General features: G+C 41.7%; 1 protein-coding gene across 4 annotated transcripts in view; it reads right to left on the bottom strand.

Annotated features, from left to right (window-relative positions):
• Positions 1–19,085, bottom strand: part of satb2 (SATB homeobox 2) — a 55,237-nt gene that overhangs the window by 8,748 nt on the left and 27,404 nt on the right. For 3 of the 4 annotated variants that reach the window (XM_067604199.1, XM_067604201.1, XM_067604202.1), the window contains 9 exons: positions 13,606–13,732; positions 12,255–12,378; positions 11,407–11,509; positions 9,875–9,925; positions 9,201–9,793; positions 7,850–8,062; positions 7,531–7,617; positions 6,579–6,731; positions 4,574–4,768 (listed from right to left, as the gene is read on the bottom strand). In XM_067604199.1, the coding sequence (XP_067460300.1) occupies positions 4,574–4,768; positions 6,579–6,731; positions 7,531–7,617; positions 7,850–8,062; positions 9,201–9,793; positions 9,875–9,925; positions 11,407–11,509; positions 12,255–12,378; positions 13,606–13,732 (1,646 nt within the window). The remainder of the gene's footprint in view (positions 1–4,573; positions 4,769–6,578; positions 6,732–7,530; positions 7,618–7,849; positions 8,063–9,200; positions 9,794–9,874; positions 9,926–11,406; positions 11,510–12,254; positions 12,379–13,605; positions 13,733–19,085) is intronic. The other variant, XM_067604203.1, reaches the window with a different exon arrangement.

Genomic DNA, 19,085 nt, shown 5'->3' with positions numbered 1-19,085 from the left:
TGTGTGTGTGTGTGTGTGCATGTGCGCGTGCACGTTTGTCCGTGTGTTTGTCTGTGTGGTCATACACGTATGTGTATGTGCATGCACACGCTTGCTTTGGTGCATATTTTCTTCATTCAAACTGTGTGTGGTATTCATTCCATTTATCTGCAATTAAACAATTAAGTTAATTGTGGTTTGCCAAAAAGCCCAAACTCCACCCTGCAACAGTGAATAAGAGGCCACCAGGATGCCATGAAGACTGGAGAGACAGAGAGGAGAAAGAAAGTACTTCCTCACAAAGTGAATGAATGAAGACTGCATATGATGTGACCTTCTATAAATGTGTCTATTGGAAATTAATAATATGGTAAAAACCACTTAAACCATGAGTTCAAGTTCTGTGTTTTTACATGGAGAGTTTTCTGTTTGGTGAGCTTATATTGACATTTTGGATCACATTTTTAAGGAAATTACCTATAAAGTGTTAGTGAATATTGATGAATATTCTATATTTTTCTTATTGTCAACAAACCCCACTAAAGGCCAAAACCAACAATGTGTTAGTCCATCTCAATAATTTGTGACTTCCCCAGACTTTCTTTCGGTTTCAGCCACAAGTCCATTTGGCTCCTACTGAAGATGTAAATTTGGTCACAAATGCAAAAAAAAAAAGCAAAATGATCCCCTTAAACAGCTGGGCACTGTAATTTTTATTAAATGTTACTCACAAATGTTAAAGAGTGCATTTATTTGAGACTATTTTCAGCAGCGAATTTGTGAGTAAGTAAGTATTTATGGCAGAAGGATGGTGAGTGGTATGGTGGATGTGGATGATATGTGGGATAGACTCAAAATAAACAGTGCCCATGTTGTAATGTAATGAAGGAACATGTGACATAGTGCAATAGTGTGGCCCATTGATGTTTTGCCTGATGAACTATATCAGGCTTTGGATCTTGTTATATCCTGCATATTTACCTTATTGCTGACTACAATAAATTTGCATTTCATATTTAAAGTGGAATTTAAATTGATGTTAGATATATATATATATATATATATATATATGTATATATACACATTACCAGTCAAAAGGTGTGTCCAAACTTTTGACTAGTGGAAGGGTGAAACTTATGTTGTTACACTGATTTAACACTTTTGTCCAAAGTGACTTTTTTTTTTTTTTTCCCTCCACATACGTTTGGAGCAATTTTATGTTCAAAATCACAATAAACGGACAACCTGCTCCACAACATGAGCTACAGCTGCCTCCCACACCCTTCAACAGGCCTTTGTCATGACGTTGACTTGTCACAGTGGTGAAAGCACAGGTGTTACTAATAACATTAACAATGGCTTTGCTCTATTCAAGTGCCCCAGTAAGCCATGGCAGTGTGACAACGAGCCAGCATTCACAATACCAGGACCCTGTAACTGAAGCAGCTAAATGGAATCCAGCCATCATCAATTTTATTATTTACACCTGTGCTTTTCCTACTGTGATGTGTCAAGATATCCTCAGTGAAAAAGGCCTGCTAATGTTCGATTGATGACAATGATTTGTCTCCAAGAGATGAAGGGTATAACAACCTATAGAGAACAATGTTATCTTTTAAAGAGGCACTCCCTGGTATTACACATCAAGATCTGTTTACTCTTCGTTGGAAGTACTACAGATGGTGAAGGCAATATTGTGGCTTTGGAAGGAGCTCTCCAAAAGTTTTTTTTACAACACATTTTTAACAGAGGGCCTGTGTTATAAACTGGGGGCGTGGGCATTTACTGGGCAGTGAGGATCTAATGAACATAGCTGGAAAACATCTGTAACTCAAATGCACATCTGATAATCACCTAAAAAGACAGATGTGAGTTTTTCATTGTCTTGACAAGAGGAATTTGTTTTTGGTTTGGCAATAAGCACCTTTGTATGTGATGTCAGTGAAGCGCCTTTGGATTAAAGTGAGACACATAGAGGAGGAAGGGCACAGTAGTTGTTACTCCTTGTTCTAGTCCACCACTCCTGGGGTCTCAGCCACCGTGAGTGGTCATACACATGCACATAAACACCCCCAGACTTGCAGCAGAAATCAATTTAGCAAAAACAATAAAGAAATTATTTATAAGGGCAGACTCTGCCAAATTAGCTGTGGGACGCACTTAACTGCAAAAGCCGTATGAATAAGAGCTGTGGAGCGAGCACCAGGACCGTGTCAGTCATGAAGAAATGTGACGCTGCTGGGGTTACTTACACACGCACACACACACACACACACACACCTGCAGACTTAATAGACACACTGTAACACAGTTGGAGAGTCGGAGAGCTCCCTACATGCAGAAATGGCTCACGCTACTGTACATACAGTCCAGTCCAAACACACACACGCACACACACACATCACTGGATGGATTTACTGTACAGCCTCAGAGGGCAGCGCTACATTCATATTTCATATGTATTTTGTGGTTGGTTGTTACAGTTTTAGAGACCCTCTTATTGTCCATACACAAAAGAGTGCTCACATTACCAACTATCAGTGTGAGATTTTGTGTACTGTACGTGCATGTGTGGCAGATGGGACACATGTGTGGTCTGTGGTGGCAGGCTGACTGGAGCCTGAGGTTGGACAGCCTGGGGGGGGGGGTCTGAAGACAGACAACATGAATACACACATACAGTACACACACACACACCTCATCTCCCATTAATAAATCACCAGTGTTTCACCACAGTTCATCGCTCTGTGTCTCTGAGGGTGGTTGAGGAGTGGCGAGGTTACAACATGGGCGTTATGAGGGTAAACTTTATTTTTAGTCTTAGCTGAGAGTGTTAGAGGAGCAGAGGAATGTGTTAATGGTGCCACCACAGCTTCCTCCCCATCTTCCCATCGGCCTTTAATACAGAGCTCAGAATGGGAAGAGAGAAAAATCACTTGGTGGTAGACTGGAGGTGGGTGGAGCCGCAGAACAACCCATATGATTCGTGTCGAGATACTAAATGGGAAGTTTCAGCATTTGCCTGGTTTTGATTTATGGCATATGGTATATACTGTATGTGGTATATAATAGCTTTGCATTGGGGGACAGGGTGGGGGCTAGTGGTTAGAGAGACTATCTTTCAACCAGAGGACAAGGGCTCAAGCTTACTTGAGTAAGCACTGAATTCAGTTTGCGTGATGACACTGACCTTTGACCTTTTTACAGTGCAGTCAGTAAGTAGAAGGACAGTGACATAGTTTCTGTTGTTTTGGCTCTGGACTCCAACAGATTGGATATAAAATAAAACTGTGTGGTTGCCCTAACTTTCATTGTTAAAGATGTTTGTGGGTGTTTTATGTTAAGTGAAAAGTGTTGTGCTTTTAGCTCTTTTTATACATTGCCAAATCTCAGTTTTAGGACAATGCATGAGGGCAATGAGCCTCGCAGACATCAAGACAAGGCAACCAAGGAGGTTTTCATGGCCAAATTGATGATTGTTTTTAACTGGCCAAGTCAGTCACCTGACCTCAATCCAAATATGAAGGTATTTTATACTTGCTAAAGACCAGACTGAGGGCAAAATGCCCCAAAAGAAAGCAAGAAGTAAAGATGGTACTAGCAGAGTATCATTAGGTAAAAGACAAAGTATCTGCTGATGTTTGTTCATTGTAGATTTCAGCCTGTGACTCTAAAGGGTTTATTAACTATGATGACTTGAGTTTATTTTAAAGTATGCAGCTCATTTTTATCTGTAAAATTGGGGGACTATGTTCATTTTGGTTTTATTAACTCCAATGTTCAGAGCTAACACAGCAAGAGCTGCATTTGTAAAGGCAAGGGAAGAAGAAAATATGTGTTGTTGTGTTTATTTTCACCCTTCTTTTTTGTGGTATCTGCCACTTTAAATCAATAGCAGATAAGGTATTATCTCTACAGCCTAAGAATAATAAAAAGACAGTGAGAAACAGACAGATAGACAGGCAGGCTGAGTTCAGAGGATATCATTGTAACAGACAGTGGGACGGCTAATGAAAGCATGTCAGTGTGTTTCCTGCATTGATCTCCCCTCTCCCTCGGCACCTCCTACAGCCTCAGCCTCCCTCCTCAAAAACTAATGGGGCATTTCCTCCAGTGCCACACCACCCAGAAACACTGTTTACTCTTCAATGCACTGGGGCACGCACACAAACACTCGTGCACACATACAGTACATACAGTACAGTGCAAACTTAAAGGAACAAAAATAATGAGCAAATAATAAATAAATAATAAAGACATGCATGCTGCAGAGGGTGGAGAAATACAGTTTTGTATTTCTTCAGTCAGTGGATTTACAGTACAAATGAGTGATTGCTTGTGTGTCTGAACAGTATATGCAATGTTTATGCTATATGCTATATGCTATTAGTGGGTATTTGCAGGACAAGGTGTTTACAGTCAATTTCAACAGATGTAAATATTATGGGACGAGATGCCGTTGCCAGAAATCTGTTTTCAATGTGTTTGCCAGAGATGCCGGGTGCTAATAAAACCCATTTAGGATACATATATCTCATATAGACATGGAGATACGTGATGCACGTCAATGTCAGCTTTCATGTCTGGTTTTTACCTGTGTGTCCTGTGGCAGGTGGAGGACGGTGTGCAGTCTCTCTGTGTGATGGTGTCTGGACTCCTCCTCGTACGCCAGGTCTCTGTCAGCCTGCGGCAGCGTCAGAAACCTCCGGATGGTGCACAGGTTTTCCCACAGAGTGCGGTTCTCTGGGCTGGGGTTCTCCTTCCACCGGAGCAACTCGCACAGCCAACCCTGGAGAAGAGACACGGATGGACATGGAGAAAGAAGGTGGGGGTTAAAGAGTGAGGTGGAGTCAGGCAGATGTCAAAGAAATGGTTTGAGCTTCAGGGAAATATGCTTATACGTTTAAAAAGTTATAATATGATATGTCGACAAGAAATACTGTTGCATGTAAAACCACAACTTCTTGTTTTTATACTTCAGTTTTTATACAGACTAAGCAAAACAGATAAAGTGTGTTAGTTAGTGAGCTTTAGCACTGTTGGTAGGCAGATTTTTTTTTTTACCTTTGGACAGACCCAGGCTAACTGTTTCCCCCTTGTTTCCAGTCTTTATGCTAAGCTAAGCTAACGGGCTGCTGGATGTAGCTTCATATTTACTGTACAGATGCAAGGGTGGTACCGATCTTCTCATCAAACTCTCAGCAAGAAAGTAAATCCCAAGATGTTTGACTACTAAATAGAGTTTGGAAGGACGGGAAATCTGTTCCCCCAAAATACTGTGGGCTAGTATTTTCTATTTCATGAACCTTTTACATGGGCTCTCTCCTGCTGTGGGGCCTAGAATCGTTCAACCTGCTACCAATGACACTGTTTGAAGAAGGATAATAAGAATCAAGAGAGAAAAAAGGAAAACTTGAAGTGTGGGCTGCAGGACAAAAAAAGACAGACAAGAAAAACATCAAACACAGGGAGACGAAAGAAGTATTATATTTTGTGAAAAAAGTTGAAAAAGTTGTGAATGTGCAGGGCGTGTAAAGTAAATGTGGGAAAGGAAGATGGGGGAAGGAGAGACAGAGAAGATTCAATTATATCTGCTAGACTGGTTCAGTTTGTGACACCAGCTGTTGTGTTCAACCAGCCACCTCGGGCAGCATGCACCGCTAATAGCCTGATCATCTCTCTCTTCCTCTCTCTCTGTCCTTGTGGCCAGCTGCAGCAGATGGGTGCACTGAGCCGTGACCCTCAGCCACCCCCAGACCCACCAACCTGCATGGGGGACCTCGCTAACCACAAATACACAAGCATGCGCATATACTGTATACAAAATGCACACACCGCGCATATTGCTGTGCCCACACTTACACCTGGTATCTCACATGCTGCTGCCCTGAAACACAACCCACTGGTTGAATAAATTTGTCCCTTAAATAGAATTATTTAGCTCCTCCACCGTCTCTGTCTACCAATAAATCATTTGTGTTTTGTTCCTCTCGTGTTTTAGAGGAATGATTACAGCCAGCAAAAACTGTGAACTTATCCTTTAAGATATTTTCAAATGTATACTTTTTTTCTCTATATTTTCTCTCTAATTTAATATTCGGTCCCTTACTCAGCCAGCCTCTCTAGTGGTCTGGGGAGGGAAACAAGCACGTGTCTCCTCTGGCATACTTGTACCAGTCGCTGCAAATAGTTGTTCTGTCTCTCATTAATCTCTATCTAACGCTTGTGTGATGCACAAATTTGAGAATGTTTTTCTGCTTTCAGTGTGAGCTCTGGCAGGTCTTGCAGATTTATCAAATCTAGCAAACCTCTCCATTGCCTGGCAAAATGTAGAGAGAGGGTGGGTTTGGCATGCGCTTCAGGAAATATTAAGTGTTCATATACAACAGCAGAGGACGGAATGAGGAAGTAATCAATCAATCAATCAACTAGTTCCCGCAGCTGATGTGATTAAACAAGAAAGAGAAAACTGATAAATGGAGAAAACATGGTGTAATATATTTGAACAATGAGAATGTGACACATTTGATATTGATTTCCCTGCCTTTTATCTAAGACTTGACATTTTGTGGCTCCCGTGTTTCCACTCACTCCCTCACCTGGCTCTTGTTGGCGGCCACCTTTGCGAACAGAGCTTGGGACACCTTGGCTCTCTTCATCTCCTGCTGAATTTCGTCATAAATGCCTGACGTAATGTTGACCAGTGATTCCAGCTTCAGCGGGAGGTCCTGGGCCGGGCCAGAAGGCTTTGGCTGGGAGAGAGAAGTGACACATGATGGAATACACAGGAAGTACAAATTAAAGGGATTTTGTATGATTAATCTTCTAAGAGGAAAGCTTGGATAAAAAATAAATATCATAAAGGCATCCCATCTATTAGTTTTGAAATTCTAAAGAACTTATTTAAACCTACTCAGAGATTTATCCACAAAACCACATCTTGTGTATACATATGAGGAAACGTTATCAGCTGATGATCAGGCTGAGAGTAAGTTGCTCCAAGAACAGACACGCAGCGTTCCCTGCGAGCACATCTGCAGCACACGTCTCCACATGACATTTGTTTACAGATCAAAGTCATTAAGTCCCTCTCTTTTGTCTTTCTTTGTTGTTTCTGTTTGAATGAACATGTATTGGCTTTCAGAAAGCTTGTATACACAGTGTTTGAAGTTGTCCACAAGACATGTACAGACCAGCTAGCTTACATTCCCGCAGTGTAAACGATGCTGAGATAATTTTACATAGACATAATAAGAATAGCACACAAATTCACCCAGAGCCATGAATGGGCATTTGCCCTGACATCAGAGAGAGAGCGTCTTATCACTGACGTTGCTAAATTGTTATGTGCAGATGGAAAGAAATTTCTAAATACTGTATAATGTCCTTTATGTTTACAATATGCTCCTATGATAGCTTTGAAGTTGTTGTCCCATTATAAATGGAATTTAAGATTAAAAAAAAAGAGAAACTAGCTCTAAAAAAACTGAGAGTGCTTCATGTGCTGTAACCTACTTTGTGAGGGCAAGTTAAAGATTGTAGATAACTCACTGAGTTGGAGATCTTAGTCTTGTTCTTCCAGATGGAGGCCCAGGTATCAGGGGTTATCTGGTCATCCAAGCTCCTCTCCCACACTTTCTATGCACACACACGAGAAACATGGCATGTTAAAAATTAAGCACGTACATCACTGTGATTACATTTGCAGCTATTATACAAATCCCACAGTTTTTTTTTTTTTTGGGTGCCACATGGCAGTGGCAGATGCAAAGTGTGAGAAGACACTGCAGTTAAAACTTACTACATGGTCGCCTGTGCAGCACTGGGGACCTGAGGCTAACTAACCAGACTACCTGTAGGCTGGTGTTACCTGTGAGAGGCGTGGAGCACCAGGGTTTGAGGAGTTGGAGGCAGGAAGGCCGACTGAAGGGTTCATGGTGCGCTCTCTCTCCTCCTGGTAGATTCGGTCTCTCTCGCTCTCCGGCAGATTGAGGAAGTTCTGCATTGCTTTTAGATTCACCAGCAGGGATTGCGAGGCGGTGCGAGGGTCCTCCTCCTTCCTCAGGATCTCTGACAGCAGGCCCTGATCAATGCAAACACACACACACCAACCCCTTAACTTTGCAAGAAGGACATGTTAATGCCTCATTTCAATGTTTCCTTAATCACCAATGTCAACTGGTCAACTAATGAGCAGTGAAGTGGATTATCCCAATGCTTGTTCTCCTTCTAAATGTGGGATGATTGAGCATTTGCTGTAGCAGATGCTTGGCACTGGAGATATATGATATATAGAAGGGGGCCCATTGTTTTCAGTTCTTATGGTGACTGTTACAAATTTGGTGAAATTTGGAAAAAAATCTGTACAGTTTGTGGTGCAAACATGCAGGGAAGAAAACATACCTTTGGGTACATTAGGACTTAAAATCTAGGTGAATTTCAGAGTTTATATCTATACTTTAAAAAAATGGTTACTTTTTTGGTGGGAATTGGTCAAAACTGAAAACAGTAAGCCTTAGACGTACAGTTTTGACAAATGTATTGGACACACACATACATGTCTGTACCACACATATGGATTCATACAAACACATTCACATACACACAAAACTTACTAAAACACACCTGGCCTCTACTCTATACTAGTAGGTCTATGAGCCATCTCCCATTACATTGATCTAATGGGGCGTGTAGTAACCAGTTTAGCACAGCCTGAATGCATCAGGTGTTTGTGCTGCTGCGAGGGCGGGAAAGCAGACTCAATGACCCAGCAAGCTACCCTGCCACGCTTCCATTAATCCTACTGAAAATACCACAAGGTGGGTGACCACAAAATTAGCCAAACCTGGTGTGAAAAATTATAAGTCTATCAGTGACGTCAGTCGCCATTTATTTCTATCAAATTCGGCAATTATCTCTTCTCACCTGATATGTTGACATGAACGTGATCTATGATCAGATTAGTCTGAGAAAATGTAGCTCAGTAAGCAGCAGGGGGATATTTTGCTCTTGCCACAAAGCCAACGCGGGATGCAATATATTCATTTTCAGATTTTCTCAAAGTCCCTCTCCATTCTCTCTTTCTTGTTTAAACTATCTGAGGCTACACTTTCCCATGCTTGATGCATCTCCTTGCCCTTCAACTCCCTCTGCGAATTTCACCACCACAGTTTCCCAATTTCTCCTAACCTTCTTGACCACAGTCTGTCCTGTTTTCCTACCTGTGTGCGGTTGAAAGCCACACGGGCGAACACGGCCTGGGAGACACTAGCTCTCTTCAGCTCATCTCTGACCTGCTGGTAGATTTCAGAGGAGACCTCAGCGGCCGAGGGGTTGCTCCCAGGATGGTCGCCGCCAGCTTTGGATGAACCCCGAGGGATGGGCGGGTGGTTGAGGAACTGCTGGTTGAGGGCCTGGGGATGCTGGTGGGCCAGCAGGCGGCTAACAGCTAGCTGTTGGTTGATGAGGTGGGCCATGGCGAGCTGTTGACGTACCAGCTGCGGGGAGAGCTGAGGGGAGAGCAGCCCACCTGGTCCCAGCAGGGGCTGAAGGGCACCAGGCGGGGGTGGAGGGGGCGGAGGAGGCACCTGGCCCGTACGGAGAGGAGGGCTGTGGTGGAGGGGGCCGTGGGGTGAAGGCTGTTGCTGGGGAAGAGGAGGTTGCTGAGGTGGCTGGGAGGGTGCCTGGGGGTCTCCAGATCCTGCCTTTAGGAGGGGACTGCTGGCTCCCAGGTGACTGAGCTGGGCCAGGCCTGTCAAGTGAGGAGGAGGTCTCTGGCCCAGCACACAGAAGTCTGCCATGTTGTCTCTCTCTACTGGAAAGGAGAGGATACAGTGCAGTGAAACAAACAGCTTTACATTAACATAGTGTCAGAAAAACTGAAAAGATTCCTTACTTTTTATGTCAGCAGGATCTCGTCCAGACCACATCTTCTCCAGATAATCTACTGCTCAACAAAACAAATACAGAAAGTCAGTCAGAAGGGAATGTCCTGGTGTTGTATTCATGCCGATGTACATAAATGACTGAGACAATGTAACCTCTAAGTCAATTTAATCAACAGAGTGAACTTTGAGGCTCAACTTCTAACCCGACGTGAGACAGAAATCCTTGTGGTGCTCAGAAATAATGGAAACTTAAAACATCTCCAATTCCTGGACAACTGGGCAAACTCCATCTACTGATGCAGATCATGACATATGACTTCAAGGACAAATGGCCCAGAGCAGTCCTCATCTATCCTATCATTATACCTTAAAAAGTTACCTATACTAGCTTTGACTGTCATAACAGTCAATTAGACAGCAGTGACCTCTGGATGTGACATCTGGAGCAGAGCAGTATGTGTTACCCACTGCCAGCTGAGGAGCAGAACTAGTAGTGGAAATGCCAAGTATAACGCTCCTTCCTCTGTCAGCCCGCAGGCTCCACTATTACCCCATGCTCTTTCACTTTCTCTATCTCTATCCCTCTCTCTGTTCAGGTTCATGTGATGATTATAGTGTATCTTCCTAGGAGGTAATGGTGGAGTGTGACAAGCTAATGTGGTTGATGGGATGATCCTGACAAGTTAGTGGGAAGAAGAGTTTTTACAGTTGATTTGTTTGAGAAAAGTCAAAGGACTAAGTTGCAGAATTTCTCTGCAGCAGTGGTTCCTAACCTTTTACACAAAGTCATTTTAACTTCTACCCCTCATCACAAGTTGCACAAACCACTACATGTTGACACAAGAGGAGGCTGAGGAGGTGGAGGGAGTTCAGTGTCTGAAAGCAGGCCACAGTATAGCAGCGAGGATACAGAGCTCAGAGTTGTTGTTATATGGAAGAATGGAACATGTGAATACCATCAGGATCCATAGGTTATGATTTATAGTTCAGTGTTGGATTTCACCCGTTGAAAGTACCACGGCAGCACTAGATGGATGTATCGCACTTGTTCAGGTTTGAATTATATTCCTCACAGTTAACTGTGTTTACATGCTTTCATTTACTTTATGATGAGAGCGACGTCACATCTCTTTACTGAACAGAACGGTTGTGCAATTGCTGTGTTTACGTTCATCCATTCACTGTGAGAGAGTGGTGATCATGTGATGTCTTCATTAGATGTGTGTTTGTTAGATGTGTGTTACTGAAAAACAGAAGACTTTCAATTTCCTCATGTTGTTTTCAATCTCAACAATCTCCACTGGCATCAGAAACAATTGAACAGTGATTTTCCCTTCTCACATTGTTTAATTTGGATAGTTTTTAGAGTGCCATAGATGTACCAAAAAAGGCAAACGTTATAGAGAGGTCCAAAAAGGAGACTGAATTTTAAGTAGTAGAGATTTGTTTTTTATTATTTTTTACCTCAGTAATCTTCCTGCAACCCTTTATTTGGGTCCCAACCCCCAGGATGGGAACCACCCTCTACTGTTCAGCTCACCTTTGATTTTCTTGTACTTCTTGTACCAGCGACCAAACTCCTGGCACTTGGCAGTGGAGACGTTGGCATAGTAGGAACTATTCACAATGGAGGAAATCATACTCTGCAAGAGCAAGAGAAGGGAATGATAATTAATAACCAACATAATATGAAATGCTTACAGTCACGCAACAACCACATGGCAGGCACACATAAACACACACACACACACACGTATACAGAACACACACATACACAATAGAAATAGACAAACATTAATCATGATTGGAAGCCACCCATGGAAACTCGAGCCAGTACAGTGCAGAAAGGGAATCTCCAGCCACACACACATATGCTTGCAATTGATGCTGCGATCAACACCCCCACCAGAACTCCATTTAAACACAATACGCACACGTACACACACACACACACACACACACACACACACGTACACACAAACACACATACACATAAATCTCACACACCAGTCATTATGAGACATGGATAGAGGACTAAACGTGCAGCTGGGGAGTTTAACAAGTTGTGGAGATGGTGCTGAATCTTGTAGGGTGGAGTTTGATTAACATGTAGTGATAATCAATACAATGTATGACGAATTTGTTTCTAAATTTATAATTGCCCAAATGCGTCTCATGGGGGCTGATTTAAGTCTTTAATCAGGTCATGTGATGTCAGACCTGCTGCTGACAGCTGGCAGTGTAAAAGTGGATGTAAAAAACATTTTGAGGGGCAGATATCAGAAGGGATTATTGAACTGATAAGCAATTTTCTGATGACGACTGTCATGATTTTGAGGTGCAGATGAAGTTGAAGTTGCTGTGTGTTGGTGTGTCGCCGATTTTTACCTGTGACAGTGGACACTCTTTGGCCAGAGTGCTTTGGTTCATTTCCTTCAGCAGCTCTTTGAGAGCATTCCTGACAGTCGCATGGTTCCACTGTTCACAGGGCAGGTCCTCCAGCTTTGAAAAACTACAACATCCAAAACCACATCAGGCCAAAGAAGTCAGTTACACCATCTTCCATCAGGTTAATAAGTTGAGACACAAAAGGATTAGTCATAAAAAACAACAACTTCAAAACTGTTTTACAATATTATACATGATGTTTTACATAATCACTGCACAATATTCATTATATTGTTAAAAGAATATTTCAACATTTTGGTAAATACACTTGTTGAATGTTAGATGAGGAGTTTGATATTGCTGTTGTCAGTACAGTAAATATGTTAGCTTAGCTTAGCTTAGCTTAGCATAAAGACTTGAAAGAGTACGAGTTAAACAAATGAGAGAAAATGTGTTAATTAGTGAGCTTTAGAGGTACTGGTAGGTGGATTTTGTTACTTTTGGACGGGCTAGCTGTCTCCCCCTGTTTCCAGTTTTTATGCTGAGCTACGCTAACTGGCTGCTGGCACCAGCTTCATATTTACCAAGTGGTATCGATCTTCACATCTAACTCTCTGCAAGAAAGTGAATAAATGTATTTTCCAAAATGTCCAACTATTCCTAAATAAACCCCAAACCCCATCAACCCATCATGCTTCCCGTCTTAACCTCAACCCCAAACCACTACTTCCACGTATCTTTCTGGACTCTTCCTACTTTTATTTTATTTTAACCTCAAATAAATCATTACAACACTGAGCACAAAGTGTGCAAAACTTCTGCCATCACCATGGATACATACTTAAACATGTAAACAAACCTGGTTGGTATGTGCCAAGACGATAACAATAATAACCCTCTCATCTGGAGTTTATCTGTTTTTATCTGTCCATCAAGACCCTGCTTCACTTATTCTAGGGAAGAAGGAGTTCCTGGCACACAGACTCTCCCTGACGGAGACAGATAATAGATAAATCCCCACTGGATTGTTTAACTGGAGCTTTAGTGTTTCAATATTGCTGCTTTCACATTTGATAAATTTGGTAGATTCTTGAACTGTAATCAACGGCAATGACATCAGCCACCCAGTGAACCGAGTCTGATTCAATGCAACCGCACACTGTGTATGGATTGAAAGCCTCACTGTGTCCATGAAATATGGTCATGCATTCTTTCCTGTTTTGTTTTCATATTCAAGAGAGCAGTACTGGTGACTGCCACACAGTCTCTCAGGAAATCTAATAAATGGATTTAGACCTGAATACTGGAAAACTGTAACCTGTGACATCTGACTTTTAAAACTGAATCTGACCTTTGTAGTTGGATGCGTAGTGTGACCATGTGGTAGACCTCCATCAGCATGTCAGCCACTGTTGCTTCTGGAGCGTCAGTCAGGAAGTGGATGGGCAGAGGGTTCCACCTTCCCACCTTGATGATGCCTGGACAGAGACAGGGAAGGAGTCATCAAAGGACCGCACTGCTGGCTTTACTGGTTCTTAGGTCATCAACTGATTGTACCTCATTTGTACAAAGCATCTGCCAAATGAATAACTGAGCATACTTAACATGATTTCAAACCATTTTCCAGAGCACACCATATGTTTTTAGATTTAAGTTGTCTTCCAAGGAACCTCTAATTCAAATAGTAAGACAAGAATCAACTTTCAGATACTTTAATCTACTTGATACACGTAATATATCACAGTGAACCATTGACTACCATTATTTCTTTGTCAAAGTAATTTTAACCTGAATAAGTGTTTCCTAAGCAGTCAGATGAATTATTACTGTGGAGCTGTTTTATTAAATGTATGCATTTGTGAGCTCACTTATTTCGCTGTAAAACACATTCACTGTGCCTCAGGACTGTTGATGTTGCCAATAGAAGTTGTTGGCCACTTAAAGACACATTATATAACTATATTTTACTGTGCCACAGTTGTAGAGGAAGAATCCATCACTTTTCATAGTGAAGCAGCGAGAGCTACAGCTAGCATTTTAACATTATCTGTCAGAAGTTTTATAGCCCTGGTGGGATCTACAGTAGCCATCCATCTGTGGAAGTTTTGTCACCACCCAAATATAATGGAGGTAAATGGAACTGCAAATGTGCTGGTCAAAGCATTGAACTATTACATTGTAGAATCATAACAGCATCTTTCTTTTCCTTTTCTAAAACAATGTCCTGGTTACTTACAATAACTGTTTCATGAGTGTATACACACAAACAGGGAATGGACACAATGTCATGAGTCACTCTGCAAATGGCCCTGCTAAAAATGCTACCTTTGGATTGGGTTAACTTGTATTTCAAGCTGTAACTAATAGGGATCTGGGTCAATGCAAAAGCCACCCATAATCATCCAAAATTGCACACAGAAATGAGCAGCTTTGTGTGTATGTGTGTGTGTCTGTGTGTTTACGAATTAGTAGGTGTTTGTGTTTCTGCAGTCTAATGATATGCTGGTGACCTGTAAATATCTCATTTAAGCCTCTTGATTTGAACAATCTAGTTGAATGTCTTTAACACACATATAAACACACACACACACAAGTACACTTCACCTAGGTCATCCACCACACACTGACATACACACACATATGCACACTGGTTTTTCATGGGGACTGGAGCTGTGAAAACTAAACAAAGCTAATCACATTACTATCCTCTAAATGAGATCCAGATGGGTCCTGAGAAGTCTCTCTCTCTCTCTTACTGTCCCCTTGTTCCTCACTACCCCCCCCCCCCCACCCCACCCCTCCTCCTCCCCCCATGTCTTCCTCTCTTATTTTCTTCCTCCTTTCTTCTGCTTTCTCTTCTCCTCCAACCCCCCTCTGATCTTTCTAGCCTCCTTTCTTCCTTTCATTGTGTTTATAGCTCAGTTATATCTTTGATTCCAGCCAGGCCAGACTGTGTTCTTCATTATCTGGTCATACAGAGGGAACATCATTTAATACACTATGAACAGAATGGACTGAACCGCTCAAAGTGGAAAAACCCCCAGATGAACCTAAAAACACCAAGACAGCATTTAACAATCCAAACAGAACCGGATATTATAGCATGTCAGTTTTAGTTGTTTTTTTTTTTTTGTTCTTTTTATGATATTAAAGTTCTCTGTTAGATGCTGTCAAAACCTTCATTAAATAAAGACCATAAGAAAACGTGCACATGGGAATTTCTCACAACACATTTCATGACTGGGGCAAAAGTGATTTTCAGATATTTCACATATTAAGTTAAAGTCACTGCATATGAAAACATCAATTTCATCTACAATATCACGTGAAAATGAGTTGTGTTTGTATACTTTTTGTAGGGAAAAGATGTCATAAAATACATTTTAAAGAGATGGAATAAAATACTGCGATCATGTGAAAGAATAGGAGAGAATTGAGCCCATCTTCGGCTATGTCTACCTTTTTGATTTCTGTTTTTTTGTCTCTCTTTCTTTGACACACGCAGCCAAAGAAATTGTTTCTTCTGGCTATCTTTTTCTTTATTGGATAGTGGTCAGTGAAGAGGCAGACAGGTAACAAGGGGAGAGAGAGATGGGTATGACATGCAACAAATGCCCCTGGCTGGAATCAAATTAGGGACGTTGCGGTTATGTGGCATGCGCAGTAACCATTCAGGTACGGGGATGCTTCTTCTGGCTATCTTGAGCAGGCAGCATCCACACATCTGAAAATAAGCCCTAACAATTTCTCTAATGCCATGCTGGGTGGAAGCAAATGCGTGAATAAGCAGACAAACACAAACTCACAGAGGACTCATGACATCACACAGGGAAGTGGACATGTACATGTACCAGCTTGCATGCAAGCACACACTCACCCACGCACACACTCACACGCTCACAGTGTGATGGTAAACACATTAATAATTGATCCATCATTTTTGGTCTGCTGTTCAATGGGCTCTGCTTCTTGTCCACATTTAAAAGTAGAAATCATTGTTCCCATTTCCACATTAAAATTCCACCTCCCAGAGACATGCTTTTATGTGGCCGGCTAGTGGCTTGGCTCATGTCTGAGTGTGCCCATCCGCACAAACGCAAATCCATACACAAACACACACTCATGTCTCTGACTCCTCTTGTCAATGTTCGCACAGGCCTGCACGCATGGCTGCCTGCATGCAAACACACACTCACATGTACACGTGCACACAGAGTAATCCCATTGTCCCATGCTAGAATAAGTCTTAATGGTCGCAGCAGCCTGTACAGGCATGCAGGGCTTCTTCCAAACTCGTTCCAGGTCCCACCCGTGGCGCACACACAGGGAAACCCCATACGTCTGACTCACCATCACTCACTCATCATCCACCATTCCACCCTGAGGAACTCCTCTTGATAAACATCATGCTGTCATTTCAGAGAGCGCTCCACTCTGCTGAAACGCTTCTGAAACACTTCTGAAATGCTTCTGAAACGCTCATTTGTAAAATAGTGGGCAAGAGGTCAAGCCCTCTGCTAAGGAAACGCCATCTTGGGCTTGCAACAAGTTATACCTTCTATTGAAGCATACTTCATGAAGGGTTTGTAAGTTTAGCTTTATTAATTTTAATTAATCATTTTAATGCTTTACTGACCTGAAAATAACTCTCTGACCCATTAATAATGATGTACACATTTTCTAATAAAGGCTAGAACATTTATGTATTTCTCCTTCTTTTCTGTTTTCTAACCTGCCTCCTGACAGGAGTTGTCTTGCTTGACACTCAGGTGTGCACAACGCTCTGTTGAGGTGTCAGAGTTATGTGCGTCAGCTCCTTGTGCAAACACCTGTCACCTACAGTTACCCATAACACTCTTTGTGTAGACCCACATAGACATTTACATGTATCTTCAGAGAACTGCATTCCCAGCCTGACCCATCAAGTCTTAATAAGTAAAGTCTAATTATATGTTACTAAGTCATGAATTGAGAATTAATTCATGACTTTTTGTAGCTTTGGCCATCATTTCTATACGTTATGAAAACATTGTACTTACCAAAGTAACTGATGACATAGGAGAACAGGCAACATTTCTACAATAAGTCTGATGAAGCAAGAAAGATGCAATAGCATTCAGTCACCACTCATCACACAGAAAAACCATGTGCGCACTACTGCAAGCACACAGTAGGTTGAATCTGAACCAGGAGGCTGATCTGTAAACTGTGATGAATGTTTACAATTGATAGTTTGTGTAATATGTTTAAAAATTTGCCTCTTTTTTATATGATTGTCTGATTATGTGCTTGTCTTTTTTGCCCCTCCAGACTTCTTGTTAGCGATGTCGCTGCTTTCACCGATCATGGCAAATAACTTGGTAAGATTGTTCTTATCAATGTTTGGTACTGATTTTTAAAGCATTAATGAATCATTTATTAACAATTAATAAATAAAATATGGCTTAAGTAAAGAAGAATGCTCTGTAAGAAAGTGGTACTCAAATGTGACAGGACCAAGACTACAATTCACAAAAGGTCTAAACTCAGATGTCCAGTAAATTGCTGACATGGTCTGCAGCAGTGACCCTTTGTGGCCTTTTAGACGTGGCACTGCAACAATGCTCTCTCCCTCTCTCTCTCACTCTCTCACTGACCACTGTTAACTGTTCACTGACTAAAGCCGTAAAGTACAGGTCTGCGCCCATCCATTCTATAAAAGCCTTCAGACCCTTATAATTGAAATAAACAATATCTCCCAGTTAATTACTGGGCTAAGCTAATTAAAGAAAGGCCATGGTCCTCAGCTGGGACTTTAAATACACCGCTGGGACACAAGAATGCAGGACACAATTCAAACAGGGAGAAAATAGCTGGGACTCTGTGTAATTTTGGTCATGGACCGCAGGGGAAAAAATGTATAATTTAAGCCAAAAATTATTCATTTAACATAAACGCTTGTTTTAAAAAACAAAAAGTATTCATTTGAGAGAAGCTGGGGGAAGTGTGTGTGTGTGTGTGTGTGTGTGTGTGTGTGTGTGTGTGTGTGTGTGTGTGTGTGTTTTGTCTGTGATACTGCATGACTACATTGTATTCTACACCAAGTGTATGTAAATTTTAGTGTGAGCGTGTGCAAAGGCATCCGTGCATGGGTTAAATAAAGTTTACAAGTGTGTGTGTGTACACTGTAAGTGAACAGAGCTTAAGTCAACTCTCGGAGCTTTGTTTGTGTCGAGTTGTGATGTCCCGTTTAGTCTAGCCTTTGAAGCCCCTGGTGTGGTGTTTTTAGAGAGGAGCGCATTGATGTGGACAGGGGACCAATGTGGCTCGCTGTTTTCCATACACACTGATGAGACAGACAGAGAGAGACCTCCCCTGATACTTGGCAAAAACATTGAGGCTAAAAGTGCTACTAATGGCATTCATCTGCAAACCATAACACTCGCTGTACAATTTAGTGGCCTATTTTAGGCCATCACTGTAGAATAATGTGCATCTGTGCACTGTTTATTTTTTGAAATCGCTTTAACAGGCTGTCAATTGCAGTTCTGAATTTTACAACAAAAAACACACAACAAAGGATCTCCAACATAATCAGCTGACAAGAATGAGTTAATAATTTTTTTTTTATACTGGACGGACAGAGGACATATCAAAAGGACATTTGCATGTCTGAGATGATCAGATAGACTATGCAAAAAAATAAAAGCCGCCAAACAGCTTAATTGATACAGTTGCACTAGAAAACATGAGCAGCGTGCATGTCTAATTACAAGATATTTTCAAAATTATTATCCTTTAAAGGTGCAGTGTGTAGACTTTAGTGGCACCTAGCTGAACGGGCTTGGCAGA

The sequence above is a fragment of the Thunnus thynnus genome, chromosome 11, assembly GCF_963924715.1.
Source record: "Thunnus thynnus chromosome 11, fThuThy2.1, whole genome shotgun sequence".
Classification (NCBI taxonomy): Eukaryota; Metazoa; Chordata; class Actinopteri; order Scombriformes; family Scombridae; genus Thunnus; species Thunnus thynnus.
This window is presented reverse-complemented; position numbering and strand designations above follow the sequence as displayed.